The sequence below is a fragment of the Oryctolagus cuniculus genome, chromosome 9 (genome assembly GCF_051225735.1).
Source record: "Oryctolagus cuniculus isolate XC-2025 breed Fujian yellow rabbit chromosome 9, ASM5122573v1, whole genome shotgun sequence".
Lineage (NCBI taxonomy): Eukaryota > Metazoa > Chordata > Mammalia > Lagomorpha > Leporidae > Oryctolagus > Oryctolagus cuniculus.
In genome coordinates this window covers 133,799,898-133,820,446 of record NC_142875.1, presented here as the reverse complement: position 1 = coordinate 133,820,446, position 20,549 = coordinate 133,799,898, and the positions used below count along the sequence as shown (strand labels likewise).

Genomic DNA, 20,549 nt, shown 5'->3' with positions numbered 1-20,549 from the left:
TGCCTTCACATGGCTACTGTCATCCTCCCTCAATCACTGACACTGAACATGTGGGCAACAGTGCACATCATGTCCTTTCAGAGGGTAATACATGAAAAGTTACAGGAAGGCCTCCAGTAAAGCAGTCTGTTTTGGCTTCTTTAGTAGAGCGGTTCTCAGTCTTCCTCGGCCAGCATTCTTTCCTGTGTGAAACAGGACACACAGGGACGCTGTTCCGTCGCCCTTCCATTGAAGTGTGATCTGTGCACGATGGTGCTGGCACCACCTGCGTACTGGTTAGACATGCCGACACCTGGGCCCAGGGGCTTCCTGAAGTGATCCTGCATTCTGGCAGATCCTTGTGTTGCTTGTACGCACATTAACGTTTGAGAAACGCTGCTCGACTCTATTCAGGATGAGATAACAGGCGGCTAGGCTTCCGAGGTGTTTATTCCACTTGCACAAGGCTTCTTCTGCAGGGTTCCCCTCCCCCTTTTTTGGATGTGCATGTGTAACCAGGGTTGTGGGCATGCTTGACGGGCACGTAGAGGCGTGGCCGTCCCTGCCTCTGGTGCCCTTGACGGGCACGTAGAGGCGTGGGCATCTGCCTCTGGTGCCCGTGACGGGCACGTAGAGGCGTGGGCGTCCCTGCCTCTGGTGCCCTTGACGGGCACGTAGAGGCGTGGGCATCTGCCTCTGGTGCCCGTGACGGGCACGTAGAGGCGTGGGCGTCTGCCTCTGGTGCCCGTGACGGGCACGTAGAGGCGTGGGCGTCTGCCTCTGGTGCCCTTGACGGGCACGTAGAGGCGTGGGCGTCTGCCTCTGGTGCCTTTCTCCATTCCACAGACTCTGCTCTGTGAGCCTAACGAATGCCCACATCCAGAAGTGCTTTCTCCATCACACCTTTCCCCTCTTACCCTGCCCTGCATTCCTCCCCATACAGCTTGTGCAAGGCCACCTTCGGGAACCCTCTGGTGAGACAGCAGGTTGCAAGAAAGTGGAGCTGAGTGGCTATTTAGAATTGGGTAGCAAGTTCGTTGGGGTGGAAAAGACCTGGCCTTCTCTCAGGCAGGATTGCCTGTGTTGTTGGGACCCTAACCTTTCGTGGGGTTTTCTTAGTAGCTGCTGGTTAGAGCAAGCGACACTGCGTGCTCTCACACTCCACTACAGCCAAATCAGCCACGCTCTTCTGTATGTTAGGATTTATCTCCGTTTTATTGTTAAAGCTGTTTTTGCAAACCTGTTTTGAAAATCATTGTCTGTTTCTGCCACTCAGGCTGGGTTTAATTGTGACCATTGTGACCTCACTTCCTAACTTCACGTTTCCAGGGAAAGGGAGCCGATACTGTTTGTTGGTGGGAGAGACTTGATGCTTTCTTTCTAGAAAAGCCTTTTCTTCTCCCTCCTTCCCTGTGCCTTTCAGCTTCCCATACATCTTTGTTCTTTTTAAAGACCTGAGCTAGAGGGGCTGGCACTGTGGTGTAGTAGGCTAATCTAGGCATTGCTTTGTGTCCCGGCTGCTCCTCTTTTGATCAAGCTCTCTGCTATGGCCTGGGAAAGTGGAAGATGGCCCAAGTGCCTGGGCCTCTGACCTTGTGTGGGAGTCCCAGAAGAAGCTCCTGGCGCCCAGGTTCAGATTGGTCTAGCTCTGCCAGTTGCGGCCCTTTGGGTAGTGAGCCAGTGGATGGAAGACCTCTCTCTCTCTCTCTCTCTCTCTCTCCCTCCCCCTCTCCCTCTCCCCTCTCCCCCTCCCTCCTCCTTCCCTCCCTCCCTCTGTCTGTAACTCTACCTTTCAAATAAATAAATAAATCTTCAAAGACCTTGGCTGGGATGACTCAGAGCTCCATAATCACTTACAGGATGAGTAATGAGCAGTACAATTTACAGATAAAAGACTAAATCGCAATGCCATGCGATGTGTGCTTTGATAAAATTTAATACGAGTATTCCTCTGGCTCTATGAATGTGCTTGTCGAATCTGGTCAGTATTCTCTTGTTGCCAGCTGTCCATGAGCTTCCCTAGCGTTTTCTGCACCATTCCGTATTGGTCAGCTTTGAGTTAGTTTAGAATCCCCAAGGGGAGCTTCCTAGGAAGGACAAGGTTTATTGCATGTTATAGTTAAGTGGGGCAGCTCCCTGAGTCTGGTGTTTGGGCTATCTGGCCGTGGTGGAGCTGGTATAGAGGAGCAGTCAGTCACATGTTGCCCCAGGAAGCAGAGAGAGAAACCAGGAGGAATGGGACTGAAATAACCAATCCAGACCTCAGGGACCTCTCAGAGGCTGGAATTCAATCCAGTCGCTATGCTTAACTCATCAACCCTTGGTATAAGACTGCAGAGTTCAAACATCTGCATGAGTTTTGGGAAGCCAATTTCTCTTCAGTCTGTAACACTACTTGGTAATTTGCATTTTAATTGTAATCTTTTGGTCTTCTACTGCTATAGGATTTCATTATACGTTTATATTTGGTGCAAGAAAAAATAACACCTAGGGTTATTTTTACAACTATATATTTGTTTTTAATTTTTATGCATACCCAGTATGATAATGTAAAGCAAAAAAGCAAAGAACGTCTATATTCGGGCTCCCTGTGGTTGTGAATTGTAGCGGGTCAGAGGCTGGACTGTGGGCCTCTACTGTCTGGGGTCAGTTACTGGTTTCTGCTCTTACTGGCTGCATAGCCTTGGGTAAGTCATTCAGCTCTTGTTGAGCATGGGTTCTTCTCTTTGTAAAATGGAGTTGATGATATGACTTCCTTCAGGGTTGCTGTGAGGGTAAATGAGATCATTCTTGTTAAATAGTTGGCACTGTGCCTGGAGTGGAAGTTCTCAGAACCTGTCAGCTAAAGCAGTTCAAGGCAGGAGTGGTGACACAGTAATAGATACACACAGTGCCTGTTGTGTGTGGGTTCTAGTGGGGTAACTGACAAATTGAGAATGTAACAGTAAGTGGTTTATACTCAAAACAAAACAAACACCACTTCCTGCAACTTCCTTCAGGGTTGCTTTCATCTGGCACCCGTGTTCTCTCTCCCCGTCTTTCCTCTCCATGCACGTGTGGACTGTCAGCGTTTGGCCTGTCCCAGGGGAGGCGCTGTGGTAGTACCGCAGTGCCAGTGAACTTAAGCATTTTTGACAGCCACCGAGTGTCCATATGTTTCCAAGGCTGGGCGTTGGTGCACCTCCAGGGTCATCTTCAGGCTGCTCTTCCCCATGTGTTTTTCTGTGTTGTCTGCCTATTACTGCCTGCCTTTTCCATTTTTGGTTCTTTATAGTTGCTCCTGCCTCAACCCACTTGGGGCCGACATTGTGGTGTAGCAGGTTAAGCTGTGATCTTTCAATGCTGGCATCCTATGTGGGTGCCAGTTCAAGTCCCAGGTGCTCCAGTTCCCATCCAGCTTCCTGCTAATGCACTTGGAAAAGCAGCAGAGGATGACCCAAGTAACTGGGCCCCTGCTCGATGTGGGAGACCCGGAAAAAGCTGGCTCCTGGATTTGGACTGGCTATGCCCTGGCCTTTTTGGCCATTTGAGGAGTGAACCAGTCAATAGAAGATCTTTTTCTTTCTGTCTTTCACTCTCTGTGTAACTCTTTGAAGTAAAAGAAATAAACCTTAAAGAAAAAAAAAGAAAGAAAAGCAATGCCTTTCCTTGGCCAGAGTCAGTGCAGTTCAGTCAGTCTTGAAGCATTCTTTGCTAAAAGTGATTGGCTATACATACAGTGTTTGGAGGGCATATTTTGATTTTGCTTCTCCCTCGCTGGGCTGTTTGCTTCCTGAGGGCAGTGGCTTTGTTTGATGAATAGCATTTCTCAATCACCTTGTCATTTATACCTATATGGCTTTTGTTGGTGACTGTGAAACATGGTACTTCGTGTAGTTCCTGGTTAATAACAATGATTACAGTGCTATCCATGAAAATGCACAGTGTCTGTCAAAGTAGCCTGTGTAGTAGGTACTGACGATGCTTATCTGGACCACTGAGGCCCGTTGTCATTTATCTGATTTTATTGCTGCTTTAAACTGTTTTATACTTCGTGTTTTTTAAATAAAAAAACAATACTTACTTGAAAGAGGGAGAGCTCCCATCTGCTGGTGTGCCCCTCAGATGCCTGCAGAGACCAAGGCGAGGTTGGGCTGAAGCTGGGAACTGGGAACGCGGTCTAGGTCTCCCACATGGGCGGCAGGGACCCACCTAGAGCCATCCCTTCTGCCTCCAGCGTCTGCACTGGCAGGGAGCCGGGTCAGGAGTAGTGCTGAGCGTCAAACCCAGGCAGTCTGTGATGGGGTGTGGTCTTCAGCTGTAGACCGAATGCCCTCTACCCAACTTCTTATGTTTTATTTATTTATTTAATTTATTTATTCATTTATTTATTTATTTTGACAGGCAGAGTGGACAGTGAGAGAGAGAGACAGAGAGAAAGGTCTTCCTTTGCCGTTGGTTCACCCTCCAATGGCCGCCGCGCTGTGGCTGGTGCACCACACTGATCCGATGGCAGGAGCCAGGTACTTCTCCTGGTCTCCCATGGGGTGCAGGGCCCAAGGATACCGTGGCACCAGCCAACTTCTTGCTTTTTTAAGAAACATTTATAGGGACCTGTGTTGTAGCACAGCAAACTAAGCTAGTCCTTGTAACCCATTGTTCTGCTTCTGATACACGTGGGAAGCAGTGGATGATGGCTAAGTACTTGGCCCCCTGCCTCCTACTTGGGAGGCCCAGATAGATTTCTGGGCTCCTGATTTTGACTGGCCCAGCTCTAGCCCTCTAGCCATTGATAGAAGATCTCTGTCTCTTCATCTTTCTTTGTCACTCTTCCTTTCACATCAAATAAATGTCTTTTTTTTTATTGTAAAGAAACTTTTCATTAAACAGTCATGAGAGTTAAGTAGAATATGTTTTTATTTTGCCCATGTTGTTAGTTTAAAGAATTTGTGTCCACTAAATTACTTGCATATTCAAAATTTTCAACAGTTTTTAAAATGTATTTCTTTACCATCAGTGCAGTGCATGATTGAAACCACAGCCAGTAGCATTTTGTTCTATTTAGGTCAGGTGTACAGAGTCCTAACTAGAGGCAGAGAGACCATTTAGTTAGTGGAAGCCATTGGTGGCCTGAACCAGAGTGGTACCAGTGGCAGGAAAGCAGTGTGTGGGTTTTAGATGTGAATAAGAAAATTTACAGGACTTCGTTATTGGTTGGATAAGGTTGTGATATGGGAAGTAGAGAGGGAGGACTCAGTCAGAAATTCCAGGATTCTTACTTAATTAAGCAGTTAGGTGAGTGGTTGTATTTCTCTGTGAGAGCACAGGATGGAAGGCTGGTTTGGGAGGAGGTAGTAATAGTTCACCTTTGAAACTGTTGAAATTTAGATGCCTGGGGGATATTGAGCAGGTCTGTGAGGCAGGTGGACATGTGGGATGAACTTACATAGGAAAAGAGGGCTGAGAATGTGTGTGTGCTGACTGGTCTGTGGCAGACAGCCCTCACAGCCTGAGCCAAGGGCAGGACAGACCTGAGCACGTTGCTGGTTTCTTCTCAGCAGTGTGGAAGAGAAGAAAGAAAAAGAGGAGAGAAGAATGACTAGGGAGTAGAAAACCCAAGAGAGTTAACTCCACAGAGACAGAGCAAAGGGGGTATTTTCAAAAGAAGAGTTGTGCGTGGCCCCTCAAACAGCCTTCACTTTCTCAGACGGAATCAGTCTTGTTTTTCCCCTCAAGTTCTGTTGAATAATTTTTTTTTTACAAATGTGACACTTTGATTTATGTTTTAAATTGAAGTGAAGTAATAATGCTGCATAGTATTTGCCTTAGCTTTTCATGATAGCTAAGATAGTTCTGAACAATACCTATAGGGTAAACATAGGAGGCTGCCATTGTACACGGGGAGATGAGTGACATTTTGTTGATAACTTACTTTGTCTCCCAAGGAAGAGTGCTATAATTATTTGGTAATACTTACCTTAAAGCCTATTCTAAAAGTAACTTGATTGTAGCTACAGAATTTAATATGATTAATTTTAAAAACCTCCCCAATTAGGTCTGCCTTGGTTTCAAGGATGTTTAAAGTGGTAAGTTTGCAAGCCCTCAGAGCCTTGCCTGGTGAACTCTGAGGGTGCCCGTGTGGCTTGAAGCAGCTCTTCCGTCTTCAGTTTCGGGGAGGAGTGATTCATAGGCTCGTCGATGGTGAGCCACCTAAGCAAGTCACAGCCCTTTAAAAGCTTTGCTGTTCTGGAAGGTGATAGTGGCCTCTCACCTGCATTTGGTTTATTGTGATTGATCATGCTGACAGATGCATGTTTTATGAGTGCCAAACAAGTTAGAACACAGGCCGTCTAAGAAAAAGGTGGCTAAGACTACAACTGAAAATTTGTGTGTAACTTGCAAATTCTGAAAGTTCTTCAGTTAGTCATGAAACATTTGAATACTGCTAGGAGCAGAGGCTGTGCCAGGTCAGAGGACAACAGGATACATCCTTACCCTGGGAATTAAGGTTGCAAACTGAATAAAGTTAAAATAATTGCAGATTGTGAAAACGAGTTGAGTTATTTGAAGTAGGTGGACCAAGGCGGCTTCTGGGAAGAGGGTAGTTTTTCAAGCAGAAAATGTGAGGATGAGAGGAGGTGTCCACAGGAGAGTTGTGGTTAACAGCAGATTTCAGGCTCTTTGGACAGGAGAGAGTGGAGACCAGCACGTGCTGCGGCAGGGGTGCGTAGTGACAGGCACAGCTGGAGAGGAAACAACCACCAGGTCACAACTGAGTGCGAATGGCAGCACACTGAGATTTCCCCAGAGCAGTAACCAGGCACCACCAAGTGGGTTTGAGTTTGGAAGTACTGTGTGGCAGCTGTACAGAGAATGAAATGGGTTGACAGGAGGCAGGTGTGACGCTGGAATGGCTAGTAAGGTTCTTGGTTTGGTTTCATCAACTCTAGGAGGGCTTTAATATTTTGAGGTTAATTCATAAGTAATGAGTTTGTGTATTACTGTTACTAATGCCTTAAAGTGTGTTTCCATGAGAAAAGGTTGTTCATGGACATGCAGTGAAGATTTTTAACAGTGTGGCATTTCAGTCCTCATGGTTTTATGAGCACTTTTAAACTGAGAGTGGAATTAGTTATTTTAAAGTAGAATGATTAACATGAACATAGTGAAATGTAATAGAGAATTGCTGTTTAAAAGTTGTTTATTTCAGGGCAGGCGTTTGGCTTAGAGGTTAACATGCTGATTAAGATGCCTCTGTCCCATATGGGAGAATCTAGGTTCAGTACCCAGTTCTGGCTTCTAACTCAATGCAGAGACTTGGAGGCAGCAATGACAGTTCAAATGGTTGGGTCTCTGCCATCCAAGTAGGATACCTGGATTGAGTTCCTGGCTCCTGACTTTGACCCCAGCTCACCCCCAGCTGTTGCAGGCATTTGAGGAGTAGGCTGAGGGATGGGAACACTCTGTTTCTCAAATAAATAAATAGATAGATAATTCTAGAATCTATCTATTCATTGAAAATTTAAATAAATAACCTTCCTTTCAAAGAAAGGAGAAAGAGACATTCAGTGCCACTCTTCAGTTGTTACAGTAACTGTTGCTGACTTGAGGCTACATTGAAATTTATTGTTAGAAAAATTTGCCACTGTTTTATAAATAAGTTTTCACAGGAAAAATACACTTAGGGATGCTAGTAAGAATTGATTTGAAGACTAATGTAGGACTTCAGAATCTAGTCAGGTTGTTTTATGTTATAATTATGTTCTTTTTGGGGCAGTGCTGTGGCATAGTGGGCTGAGCCTCTGCCTGTGGTGCCGGCATCCCATATGGGCGCCAGTTCAGTTCTAAAAGCCTTGACTGCTCCTCTTTGATTCAGATCTTTGCCTGTGGCCCAGGAAAGCAGTGGAAGATGACCCAGGTGCTTGGGCCCCTGCACCCACGTGGGATATTCAAGAAGTTCCTGCTGGCTTTGGATTGGCCTGGCTCTGGACGTTGTGGCTCTTTGGGGAGTGAACCAGTGGATGGAAGGCCTTTCTCTCTGTCTCTTCCTCTCTCTGTCTGTAGCTCTGCCTCTCAAATAAATAAATAAAATCTTTTTTAAAAAATGTGTTCTTTCCTCTCTCCTCCTCCAAAGTTGTGGTCAGAGTGCTGCTAGAGCTGCCACCCTGTTTGTGCTCCACTGAGGGAGAGTCCCTTCCACTGTCACTCACATGGTGGTCGGTGGCCTTTCGACACCTGCTTGCATGTTCTGCTGGGGTGGTAGGTCAGAGACCCCAGTTTCCTTCACGGGGCTTGTCTCCAAGCCAGGCGTCTGAGACACATGGAGAGAAAGCACTCAGAAGGGAAGCTCCAGGCCTCTCATCACCCCCTTTTGGAAGTCTCATTCCACTTCCTCTGCCAGACTCTGTCCTGTGAAGTGAGTCGCTGTGACCTGTTCGAGCTCAGAGGAGCAGCTTCCGCAGGAGGCAGGTCGTGCTGTGCACCGGCCAGGAGCCGCCCACCACACTCTCCTCTCCTTCTTGAAAGAGAACCCGCAATGTACAAGAGGTAGATGGGAGCTCTTCTGGCTCTCCCCTGCACTGGTGATCTCATGCTGTCATTTTAGAATCTGCCAACAGTTGCTGTTCTTAGGTTGAGCTGTAAAAGTCAGGCTTTGGAGCATTAAAATGATATGTGTCAGTATTTCTGTCATCTTTCACAGTCTGAGAAACTTGGCTTCCTAAAGTTAGTATAATGGCTATTTTTATAGAATTAGCAGGTATAGCAGGTATAATTTATATATTGGTATGATAATGGTAGTGGTTTACTTAGTAACTACTGTCTAGAATGTTTCATTAACTATTTTTTAAAATATGTTTTTATTTTTTTTAAGATCTATTTATTTGACAGAGTGACAGGCAGAGAGAGAGAGAGAGAGAGAGAGAGAGAGAGAGAAAGAAAGAAAGGTCTTCCTCCCATTGGTTCACTCCCCAGATGGCTGCAACAGCCAGAGCTGCGCTGATCTGAAGCCAGGAGCCAGGTGCTTCTTCCTGGTCTCCCATGTGGGTGCAGGGGCCCAAGCACATGGGCCATCTTCTGCTGCTTTCCCAGACCACAGCAGAGAGCTGGACTGGAAGACAAGCAACCGGGATTAGAACCAGCGCCCATATGGGATGCCGGGGCCACAGGCTGAGGATTAACCTACTGCGCCACAGCGTCGGCCCCTCATTAACTATTTTTGAATCATGTGTATTTTTAAAATATTACACATGAAGAGTAGTACTGCAATCCAGTTTTAGCACTGTGTTCTTATAGTTCTTTTCTTCTGAAAACTAGTTCCTACTGTCATTCACATAAATTACTTGTTTTCTTCATCCTGCAATATGAATATAGTTTGAAGATGTTACTAATATTAATATACACAGTATATCTGAATGAACTTTAGAATTTCTTTATATGAGGGGACTTCAGAGAGTTTGTGGAAAAATAGAATTACAAAATGAGTTTATTTTCGTGCCCCAGATTTTGAAAACCATGCATGGTGTTTTCATAATACACGTTTCTGTGAAGTTTTTGAAGACCTCTGGTGGTTCTTCAGTCTTTGAGCTATGCATCACTGAAGATGTACAGAGTCATTTGAGAATAATCCCACTTCTAGGGGTTATGTGAACAGCTTGGTAGATGGCCAGATTGTGGGTACTATTTCTAAATGCTCCATATACATTAATTTGTTTAATACTTACAACTGACGTGGGAAGTAAGTTCTCTTGTTACTCTGTCTTATAGATGAATATGATTTTGGTTTCTTGATTTTAGACTAACTTGCAAGAAAATAGTACTGCTTTTGTTTGATTCTTCTTAGGATGTTGTAGGGTAGGGGTAGATAAAACTGAGGGAAAGGAACTAGTACATCTAATTTGGGGACCCTTAGGAGAGAATCAGTGTGTGTTTTACTGATAAGGGGGAAAGGCACCAGAAGCTTCTTTAATTTTTGTCATAAAAGCAGGGCAGAGTGTATTTCATGATTTCTGTTTGTGACTACTGTGCACTGTAGGGTTTTCCCCCTTGGAGGATAGTGAGGAGAAGGGTCTGGTATGAAGAATCAGGTGATGTGGGGCTCTGCACTTTACCTAGACTACCTGCTGAACTGTTTAAGGAGTCTGGAAGAAGACAGTTTCTATAAATAACTTGACTAAATAGGTGAGTTTGTATCTCACTTGGACCTTATTTTGGTTAATCAAGGTTCAGCTCAATTGTGTATCTGTCTGCCTGTGTGTGTATGAATATATAAAGATACACAAGCCGTGTTTATATGTGGCCCAATCATTTCACCTGAATATCTGTGATTAGGTATAGTGTTAACATTTATTATATCCTAGTTGAGTTATGATTTTATAACAGTAAAATGTAGCTTTTAGTGCTGATCTATGACTTTTTATAGTTGCCTTAAAGTATCTCAGAGATACCTTAATTTGTTTAAATAATCTGAAAAATGAGTTTGACTCTATTTTAAGTTCAAAAAACTGAAATCTAAGTGAACACTGCATTTGGTGTAAATAAAAACCGAAAATTATCATTTACTTCTTTTTTTAGCAAGATTTTTTTAGAGATTTATTTATTTATTTGAAAATCAGAGTTAGAGGGAGAGAGAAGTCTTCTATCTACTGGTTCACTCCCCAGATAGTTGCAACAGCTGGAGCTGTGCCGATCTGAAGCCATGATCCGGGAGCTTCTTCTGGGTTTCCCATGTGAATGCAGGGGCCCAAGCACTTGGGCCATCTTCTGTTGCTTTTTCAGGCCATAGCAGAGAGCTGGATCAGAAGTGGAGCAGCCAGGACTTGAACCAGTGCCCATATGGGATGCTGGCCCTGTAGGCGGTGGCTTTACCTACTATGCCACAGTGCCGGCCCCTCATTTACTTCTCCTTTTTTTTTTTTTTTTAAATAATTTGTTCAACTTGCTTAATTTTTAAAGATTTATTTATTTATTTGAAAGGCAAAGTTGCACAGAGAGAGAAGGAGAGGCAGAAAGAGAGAGGGAGGTTCTCCACCCACTAGTTCACTCCCCAGTTGGCCGCAACTGCCAGAGCTGTGCCAATCCGAAGCCAGGAGCTAGGAGCTTCCTCCAGGTCTCCCATGTGAGTGCAGGGACCCAAGTGCTTGGGCCATCTTTTACTGCTTTCCCAGGCCACAGCAGAGAGCCAGATCAGAAGTGGAACAGCTGGGACTCAAACCAGTGCCATTTGGGATGCCTGCACTGCAGGCAGTGACTTTACCCACTATGCCACAATGCCGGCCCTTCATTTACTTCTTAATATCTTTTTTTTATACTAGCTTATGACATTAAGATAAAATAATTGGATTCTTGCTCCTGTGTCTATTTTATCAGTATTAAGTATGTAAAATCTTTTTGCCATGTACTTATACTCCACTAGTTAAAAGTTAATTAGGGGCCTGCGCCACGGCTCAATAGGCTAATCCTCCGCCTTGCGGCGCTGGCACACTGGGTTCTAGTCGTGGTCGGGGCACCGGATTCTGTCCCGGTTGCCCCTCTTCCAGGCCAGCTCTCTGCTGTGGCCAGGGAGTGCAGTGGAGGATGGCCCAAGTGCTTGGGCCCTGTACCCCATGGGAGACCAGGAGAGGCACCTGGCTCCTGGCTTCAGATCAGTGCAGTGCACTGGCCGCAGCGGCCATTGGAGGGTGAACCAACAGCAAAGGAAGACCTTTCTCTCTCTCTCTCTCTCTCTCACTGTCCACTCTGCCTGTCAAAAAAAAAAAAAGTTAATTAGGAATTAGAAAAGTTAACTAGATGATCCTATTTTGATTTTTTTCTCCTTATTACAGTTGAAAATAGAGGTTTGTATATTATGTTTGAATTAATATTCATTTAAAAACTAATAAATTTTGTGCACCATTCGATAGCTCAGTTGGTAGAGTGGAGGACTGTAGAGTGGACAAAAACTAATAAATTTATTGCTGTTTAAGACTCAGATTTATGGGGAAAATGGATATAATATGTGCAAGGCAGCTTGTATCTTAAAATTAAGTAGAACTAGCAAAAATCTTGTTAGATGTACTATCAACCCTTACTAAAAAGACCTCATAACAAGATTGAAAGTAAGATTTTCTTTCACATTATTTTTTGAGTTTGTTTTAGTGGAATAGTGATTTTTTAAAAGATTTTATTTATGTATTTGAGAGGCAGAGTTACAGCCAGACAGAGGGAAAGATTTTCCATCCGCTGGTTCATTCACCTAATGGCTACAACAGCTGGAGCTGGGCTAACCCAAAGCCAGGAGCCAGGAGCTTCTTCTGGGTCTCCCACATGGGTGCAGGTGCCCAAGGACTTGGGCCATCCTCCTCTGCTTTCCCAGGCCATCAGCACAGAGCTGGATTGGAAATGAGATGGCTGGGACATGAACCAGCACCCACATGGGATGCTGGCACTGCAGGTGGAGGCCTAGCCTACTATGCCACAGTGCTGGCCACAGAATAATGATTTTATAAGCCATTGTATCCTATATACTGCTAAAGGAACAGCTATATAACTTTTGTTAATTTGTGTCTGTGGAATGAAGAGTCATAAAACTCTTCATTTCTTAAAGAGTAGGATATGAGTATTTAGCAGCATAAAGGATACTGAAACATACCTAGGTACTTAAAAGAGTTTGTAGAAAATGGAATTAAAAGATAAGTTCATTTTGATGCAGGAGAAAAATGCCTATTATTTCATAACATAAATTTTTCATGAACTTTTTTGGGGTCAGAATCTCCTGAGGGCCAGTACTGTGGAATAGTAGCTTAAGCCTTTGTCTTTTTGCATCAAAATAAACTTACCTTTTAATTCCATTTTTCTGGAAATTGTTTGAAGTGCCCTAATATCTGTAGATAGCAGTGTAGGTGCTGCTGTTTGAAGTTATTACTGCTGTGGCACGTGAAAATGAACCTGGTTAGTAGATTGTATTGATGTGTCTCTTGAGTTAAAGGTAATAAGATATCTTCATGTGAACTTCTAGATGACATTCTGTTGAATAGGATTTTTTTTTGTTTTATTTTTTGACTAGACAGCATTAAAAAAAAATGACGTCTGTTTTTAGGCAATTTAAAACCTTTATCAAAAATTTACATCTCATTCATATAAAGATAAACAAAGATAAAGGCAAAGAGAAATCAATATTTAAAAATACATTTTCTGTGAGTTTTTTTGAAAAAAGAGTTTCAGAGAGAGAGAGAGAATCTTCCATCCGCTGGTTCACTCTCCAAATGGCCACAATGCACTGGGTTGTGCCAGGCCAAAACCAGGAACTTCATCTGGGTCTCCCATATCAGTTTATGGGTCCAAGCACTTGGACTGTTCTCTTCTGCTTTCCCAGGCGCATTAGCAGGGAGCTGGATCGGAACTGGAGCAGCTGGGACTTGATCTGGTGCCCATGTGGGATGCTGGCATTGTAGGTGATAACTTTACCTGCCATACTACAGGACTGACCCCTCTGAACTTTTGTTTCAAGACAGGTTTACTTGGTTTTTTTGAAAGGTAAAGTGACAGAGGAAGAGACAGACATCTTCCTTCTGTTGGTTCACGCCCCAAATGCCCACAGTGGCCAGAGTTGTACCAGGCTGAAGCTTGGAGCCAGGAACTCCATTTGGGTGTGCTAGTTGGTTGTCAGGGGACAAAGTACTTGAGTCTCCATCTGCTGCCTCCCAGGATGCATTAGCAGGAAGCTGGTACACAAGTAGCCAGGACTCACACTCTGATAAGGGATGCTACGTAACTCACTAGTTGCTGACATACATTGTATGTATAACATACTGTGTATGTTGTTGGTTTGTGAATAGGTGACCAATGGTTATTTAATTTTAAAAATTTACTTGAAGGACAGAATCCCCATCCACTGGTTCACTCCCTAAATGCCTGCAGTGGTGAGGACTGAAGTCAGGAGCCAGGAACTGAATCCAGGTCTCTAGTAGGGGTGGCAGGAGAGCCATCATGGCTGCCTCACAGGTTCTGTGTTGATAGGAAACTGGAGCCATAAGTCACAGCCAAAAATCACACCCAAGCATTTCAGTGTGGGACATAGGCAGCTTTTAAAATAAAAGTTACTTGTTTTTGTTGTTGAAAGGCAAAGAAGAAGAGACAGATGGAGAGAGTTCATTCCCCACATGCCTAAAGCAGCCACAGCTGGGCCAGATCAAAGCCAAGAGTCTAGATCTCAATCCAGATTTCCTGTGTAGGTGGCAGGGACCCAAGTACTTAGGAGCCATTATCTGCTTACTTCTATGTACATTAACAGGAAACTGAATTGAAAGTGGAGTAGCTGGAACTTGAACCAGGCACTCTGATGTGGGATGTGGCCATACCAAGGCCTGCTGTGGTTGCCAACATCCTATCCTGTGTTGAAGCCACTAGACTGCATGCTCACCCCAACAAACATAGTTCATAGATGGCGATTGTATTGATGCTTTTAATCTGAAGTCTAACAGAGTGTTAGCCTACCATGGTGACTTCTGTACTGAAGGTTGACGATGACTTGCTGGGAAATGGCAGATTTTGATCAGCAAATTATTCAGAGTAGTGTTAAAAAGCATGATGTTTCAATCCAGTGGGATAATTTGGAAACTGGTATTTTTGTAGGTAAGAATGCAGTTGCCATTATAGTGAACATTTAAAAGAGAAGTCAAGTTATTTCTTCTTTTGTTTCTGATGGTACCAGAAGTTGTGATGACATTATAGTTAGCAGATTAGTTCCGAATTTCCTTTGGTGCATGCATATATAGAGTTATCTGGTAAATATGCAACCCTTTCCCCGGTAGTTCTCCAAGTAATAGTAATCTCAAATGCAATTAAATAATCTTCTTATTCTGATAGACAAGCAAAAGCTGGATCACTTACCAGTAACTGGAGTTCTCCTATTGGGTAATCTCCACAGATCCACATTCTTTGAAGTTATTGTGAATGCCTCGAGGACCGAGGGACCGTTGCAATTTCCAATTTCAGGAAGGTAAGCAAGTGCGCTGAAGCATGTCTCTAGCATCTCCCAGTCTCTCCCCAACTCTCTGACATGTGCGTCTGTACTGCATGCCCCTCAGTTCCGGTGGCCGCCGTCAGAAGAGTCTCAGGCTGCACCGAGGGCGCGAGAGTGGATCTGTGAGGCAAAGACCCAATAGGAGAACTCCAGGTCCTGGTAAGTGGTCCAGTTCTCACAGACTTGAGGTGTGTTTTCTCACGTTTCTTCTCTTCAGAAGGTGTTTGTTTAATTGTAAAAAATGAAAGTTGTTTGGCATGGCTTCTTTTTGTATGTTTGATGAGGATTATGGAAATTATTATATGGATGATAATAGATGTGTGAGTAAAAAGCAGTGGTTTTAAAGTGTGTTATTTATATAGTAACATTTTCTAAAAAAAATGTATGTTTACTAGCTTTAGGTAGACAGTATGATAGTTATAAAGCAAAGTAGGGGGAAGCTGTAGTTGAATTCTTTCATAAATGTTTTTATGGTGTTGCTTTTATTCAGGTGAATCCTAGCGCTTTAGAATTTGTACACATTCCAAATTTAGTGAGATTCTATTGGCACACTTGTGCTGAACAGAAAAAACAGTTTTAAAGTACTTTTTAATGATACGGTTTCCAGTGTACCTTTTAACTTGACTGCAGATATACTGAAAAGAGAGTTTAGGGTGTGGTACAATTACATTTGCACTTCCTTGTTTGTAAATGCAAGGGCTTATTGGTGGTGAAGTGTGGCAGAATTGGTTCAGTTTGAGCTCTCTGATCCTGCAGACTTCAGATAATGAATGTATTGAGTTGCCTTATAAATGTTACAACTGCAATGTTTCTTGTTTTTCTCTCCAACCCTACTACTTTTAAAGCATTACCATTGCTACTTTTTTTAAAGAGATTTATTTATTTAATTGAAAGGCAGAGAGGCAGAGGCAGAGAGACAGAGAAAGAGAGAGAAAGGTCTTCCATCCGTTGGTTCACTCCCCAGATGGCCACAGTGGCTGGACCTGCGCTGATCCGAAGCCAGGAGCCAGGAGCTTCTTTCAGGTCTCCCACATGGGTGCAGGGGCCCAGGGATTTGGACCATCTTCTACTGCTTTCCCAGACCATAGCAGAGAGCTGGATCAGAAGTGGAGTAGCCGGGATTCAAACAGGTGCCCATATGGGATGCCAGCACTGCAGGTGGTGGCTTCACCTGCTACGCTACAGCACTAGTGCCTACCATTACTACTTTTAAAAGGGCATTTTCATCGATGGAGCCTGCAGTGGCACCCTTTTACAGCTGTTTTCAAAAATTCTCGCCTATTTGCCGAGTATTCAATGCCTCTCATAGTCCAGTTCCATCTCATTTACCCAGCCTTGATTTCCTTCTTTGAAACTTTTGTTTCAAACAAAACTGTTTGTTTCAAACAAACAGTTGTCCTGTTTGTCCTTTGGTTTCTGCTTTTCCCATTTTCTTCATATGACCCTCTGTTCATCCAGCTCTCTTTGTTCCATGTATGCCAGCATCTTTGTCAGCCCAGCTTCCTCAGTGGAGGAGTGGGGTTTCTGTGAAATTGCATTACTTCCTGAAACGTGCTTTGTGTAGACGCTCATGTTACCTAGTGTTTGACTGTAGTTATCTGTGTGACAGTTTAGCCTCAGGTATTACCTCCAGGTTGTTTTGCTATTTTTAAGATGCATGTAAAACTCTTGGCCGACGCTGCGGCTCACTAGGCTAATCCTCTGCCTGCGGCACCGGCACCCCGGGTTCTAGTGCCTGTTGGGGCGCCGGACTCTGTCCCGGTTGCTCCTCTTCCAGTCCAGCTCTCTGCTGTGGCTCGGGAGTGCAGTGGAGGATGGCCCAAGTGCTTGGGCCCCTGCACCCGCATGGGAGACCAGGAGGAAGCACCTGGCTCCTGGCTTTGGATCAGCGCAGTGTGCTGGCCGCAACATGCCAGCCATAGCGGCCACTTGGAGGGTGAACTAACGGAAAAAGGAAGACCTTTCTCTCTTTCTCTCACTGTCCACTCTGCCTGTCAAATAAATAAATAAATAAATAGATAAAACTCTCAAGTTGGGTTGTAGGTTCTTTGAGAGCAAGGATGGAATTTTATAGTATTTTTTAAAAAAGATTTATTCATTTATTTGGAAGGTAGAATTACTGAGAAGCGGAGGCAGAGAGTGAGAAGTCTTTTGTCTGCTGGTTCACCCCGCAAGTGGATGCAACAGCCAGAGCTGAGCCAATCTGAAGCCAGGAGCCAGGAGCTTCTTCCAGGTCTCCCACTTGGGTGCAGGGGCCAAGGACTTGGGCCATCTTCTGCTGCTTTTCCAGGCCCTAGCAGAGAGCTGGATCAGAAGTGAAACAGACTCAAACCAGCGCCCACATGGGATTTTTGGTGCCATAGGTGGAGGCTTAGCCCACTATACCACAGCAGCAGACCTAGAATTTTATACTTTTAAAAAATCTTACTCTGTTCCTAACATCAGTGACTGAAATTATATTCACAGAAACTCTTAATTTTTCACATAAATTCATGAATATACTTACTGGTTTTTTCATGTTTAAAGCAGGTCTATTTGGCTCATCAGTCCTGTTTTACTATATTATTTTTGTAAAGACACCATTTTCCCTTTAAACCTTGTAGAATTTGGATATTCTGGTACAGCTGGTTGAGTGGTGCTTGGGTCCCCTGTGTCCCATATGGGAGTGTGTGGTTTGAGTCCCTGCTAATGCTCTTCCTATCCCAGCTCCTGCTGATGTTGTTCTAGAAGGCAGCAGGTGATATAGCTCAGGTGTGTGAGCACCTGCTACCCACGTGGGAGACCCTGACCTTGCCCAGTCCTGGCTGTTTTTGAGATTCGGGGAGTGAACTTGTGGTTGGAAAATCTTGTTCTCTGTTTTCCCTGTTACTCTGTCTTGCAATGACATAAAAATAAAATAATTTTTTTAAAAGGGATACAGTGAAATTCTAGTTATTTTGTATTATATTAAGTTCTGTGACACAGAGTGTAATTTTGAGAGTTAATTAGAATGGTTTCACTTTTAAGATTGTTCTCTAGTGTTAGAAAGCAAATTGGAAAGTCAACATAATTGAGGATTTTTTTTCATATTTTTTATTTAATTGAAAGGCAGAGTGACAGGGAGGCTAAGGCAAAGAGAGAGAGAGAGGTCCTCCATCTGCTAGCTCACTCCCCAAAAGGCCACAAGGACCAGAGCTGGGCTGATCCAAAGCCAGGAGCCAGGAGTTTCTTTGAGGACTCCCACGTGGATACAGGGGTCCAAGTACTTGGGCCATCTTCTACTGCTTTCCCAGGCCATAACAGAGAGCTGGATCGGAAGTGGAGCATCCAGGACTTGAACTGGTGCCAATATGGGATGCTGGCACTGCAGGTGGTGGCTTTACCTGCTACACCACAGTGCCAGCCTTTATACTTGAGTTTTGAGATTTGATTATCCTAGAAGCTTATCGTTTAATTTTCAGAAATGCTTGTCTTTAAGAACAGTTGTTCAATGAAGCAGTAAATGAACTCTAAGGTCTCTAAAGGAAGGAAATGCGCTTTGATGAATTGAATGTCACCTTTAAGGAATGAGCCAGTTCAGGTTCTGTCATTGGAGAAGCCAAGATAGAGAACATCTGGTCATTTATTTGGAAGGTAGAATTACTGAGAAGCAGAGGCAGAGAGTGAGAAGTCTTCTGTTCTGACTGCAGTAATACTTTTGAATCTGCTATTGCATATCAGTGTGAATCTGTTCAAGTCTGATGGTTTCTTTGGCGTCAGAATGGTACAATGATCTTCACTATGCCCTTGTTCTTTGGTGATACATGCTGAAATATTTATAAGTGAAGGAGGGATGGCACTGTGGCATAGCAGGTTAAAGCTACTGCCTGTGGTGCCAGCATCCCATATGGTTGCCAGCTCAAGTCCTGGCTGCTCCACTTCCGATCCAGCTTCCTGCTGATGACTGGGAAAGCAGTGGAGAGTGGCCCAAGTCCTTGGGCCCCTTCACCTGAATGGGGGACCCAGAAGAAGCTGGCTTCGAATTCACGCAGCTCTGGCCATTGCAGCCATTTGAAGAGCGAACCAACGGATGGAAGACCTCTCTCTATGACTCTGCCTCTCTGTATCTCTGCCTTTCAAATAAATAAATAAATCTTAAAAAAGAAAAAGTTAAGGGTCATGATGGATTCAGAAAGGGGTTCAGAAGAACAGGGTTTGAGTGTTTGGTTCTGGTATGTATGTATGTATGCATGTATATATATATAGAGAGAGAGAGAGAGAGAGAGGGAGGGAGGGAGGGGGAGAGAGAGGGAGGGAGGGGGAAGGAGGGGGAGAGAGGGAGAGGGAGGGGGAGAGAGGGGGAGGGAGGGGGTGGGAGGGGGAGGGAGGGGGAGAGAGGGAGGGAGGGAGGGGGAGAGAGAGAGAGGGGGAGGGGGGAGAGAGAGAGCCCGGGAGTGAGCAGAGCCCTCAGGGAAATGTGGTGGATGTCAGCAGTCTGGAATCTGGGTGAGCAATACCTGGGTATCCATTGTGCTTGCAACATTTCTGTGGCTTTGAAATTAAAAAAAAAAAAAAAAAGCTGTGGAGAAGCTGTTTTAAAAAGCACTTTACTGTGCTTCAGTTTCTCTAATTGCAAAATGGGGATAATAGCACTTGATCTTGGCCTACCTTGGCACAGGCAGGCACAGCAGGACAACACCTGGCAGAACAGCAGGCACCTGAGCTCTTTAGGAAGTGACTTTGTCATTAAATACGTGCTTTACAATGGAAGGCTTCACAGAGAACGTGTCATCTAAAAGTGTTATAGCTTGAAGTATATCTATTCCCTTTTAAAATAAAGAGCGTATACAGAGAGGTAACCAATTGAAATCCAGAAAATGAAAAATCCAACTAATTTCTCAGTAAGGTGGTAAAATACATAAGACATAGTTGAACAGAGAAGTTTTTAATTTGAAGATAGAAAAGGGAACTTTCCCTGAATGGCTCAAGGAGATGGGGAGAAGAGGAGAGAAAAACTGAGGTGCCCCAGAGGTGGCCCGAGGGGCTGCGGCATGGTGTGTAGCTGGAGTTTCAGAAGAGCATACCGAGGATGGTGGAGCCGAGACTGAGGAAAAATGAGGAAGGATCTTTAGTCGTGAGAACCATAGTGGAGGGCAGGTGTTGTGGCACACTGTGTTAAGCGACCGCTGAGATCGTCTATCCCATGTCAGAGTGCCCAGGTTGAATTCCCAGCGCTGTTTCTGATTCCAGTTTCCTGCTAATGAGTTTACCCTGGAAGGCAGTGATGGGCGAGTGCTTGAGTTCTTGCCAGCCAAGTGGGAGCCCTAGATGGAGTTCTTGCCTCCTGGCTTTAGGAAGTAAACCAGTAGATGGAAGATACTGCACATGTGCTGGTCTCTCTTTCTCTCTCTACTTTTCAAATAAATGAATGTATAAAGTCATAGTGGAAATTATAAATTAATTAGAAGTGAATCAGAACAAAAACATTGTATCAGAACTTGAGAGGTGCAAGAAAAATGGTGTTTGGGTATAAATTTTAACCTTAAATGCATGTATTAACTTGAAAAATTGAAAGTAGTTATTCAACTCAAAAAACTTAAAGGCAGTAAAACTGAAGACAGAAGCAAGAAAG

At 44.2% G+C, this 20,549-nt stretch overlaps 1 protein-coding gene across 8 annotated transcripts in view; it reads left to right on the top strand.

Annotated features, from left to right (window-relative positions):
* The window catches only part of YAF2 (YY1 associated factor 2), an 80,591-nt gene that overhangs the window by 16,778 nt on the left and 43,264 nt on the right, over positions 1 to 20,549 (top strand). For 6 of the 8 annotated variants that reach the window (XR_016213174.1, XM_089304045.1, XM_089304047.1 and 3 more), the window contains exons 3-4: positions 14,864 to 14,935; positions 15,024 to 15,118. The exons of 1 other annotated variant lie outside the window; for it this stretch is intronic. Coding sequence is in view for 6 of the 7 variants with exons in the window: in XM_089304045.1 (XP_089160171.1) it covers positions 14,864 to 14,935; positions 15,024 to 15,118 (167 nt within the window). In the remaining variant the exon portion in view is untranslated. Of the gene's footprint in view, positions 1 to 14,863; positions 14,936 to 15,023; positions 15,119 to 17,069; positions 17,356 to 20,549 lie in introns of those variants that run through there. One more of the 8 variants, XM_051850965.3, reaches the window with a different exon arrangement.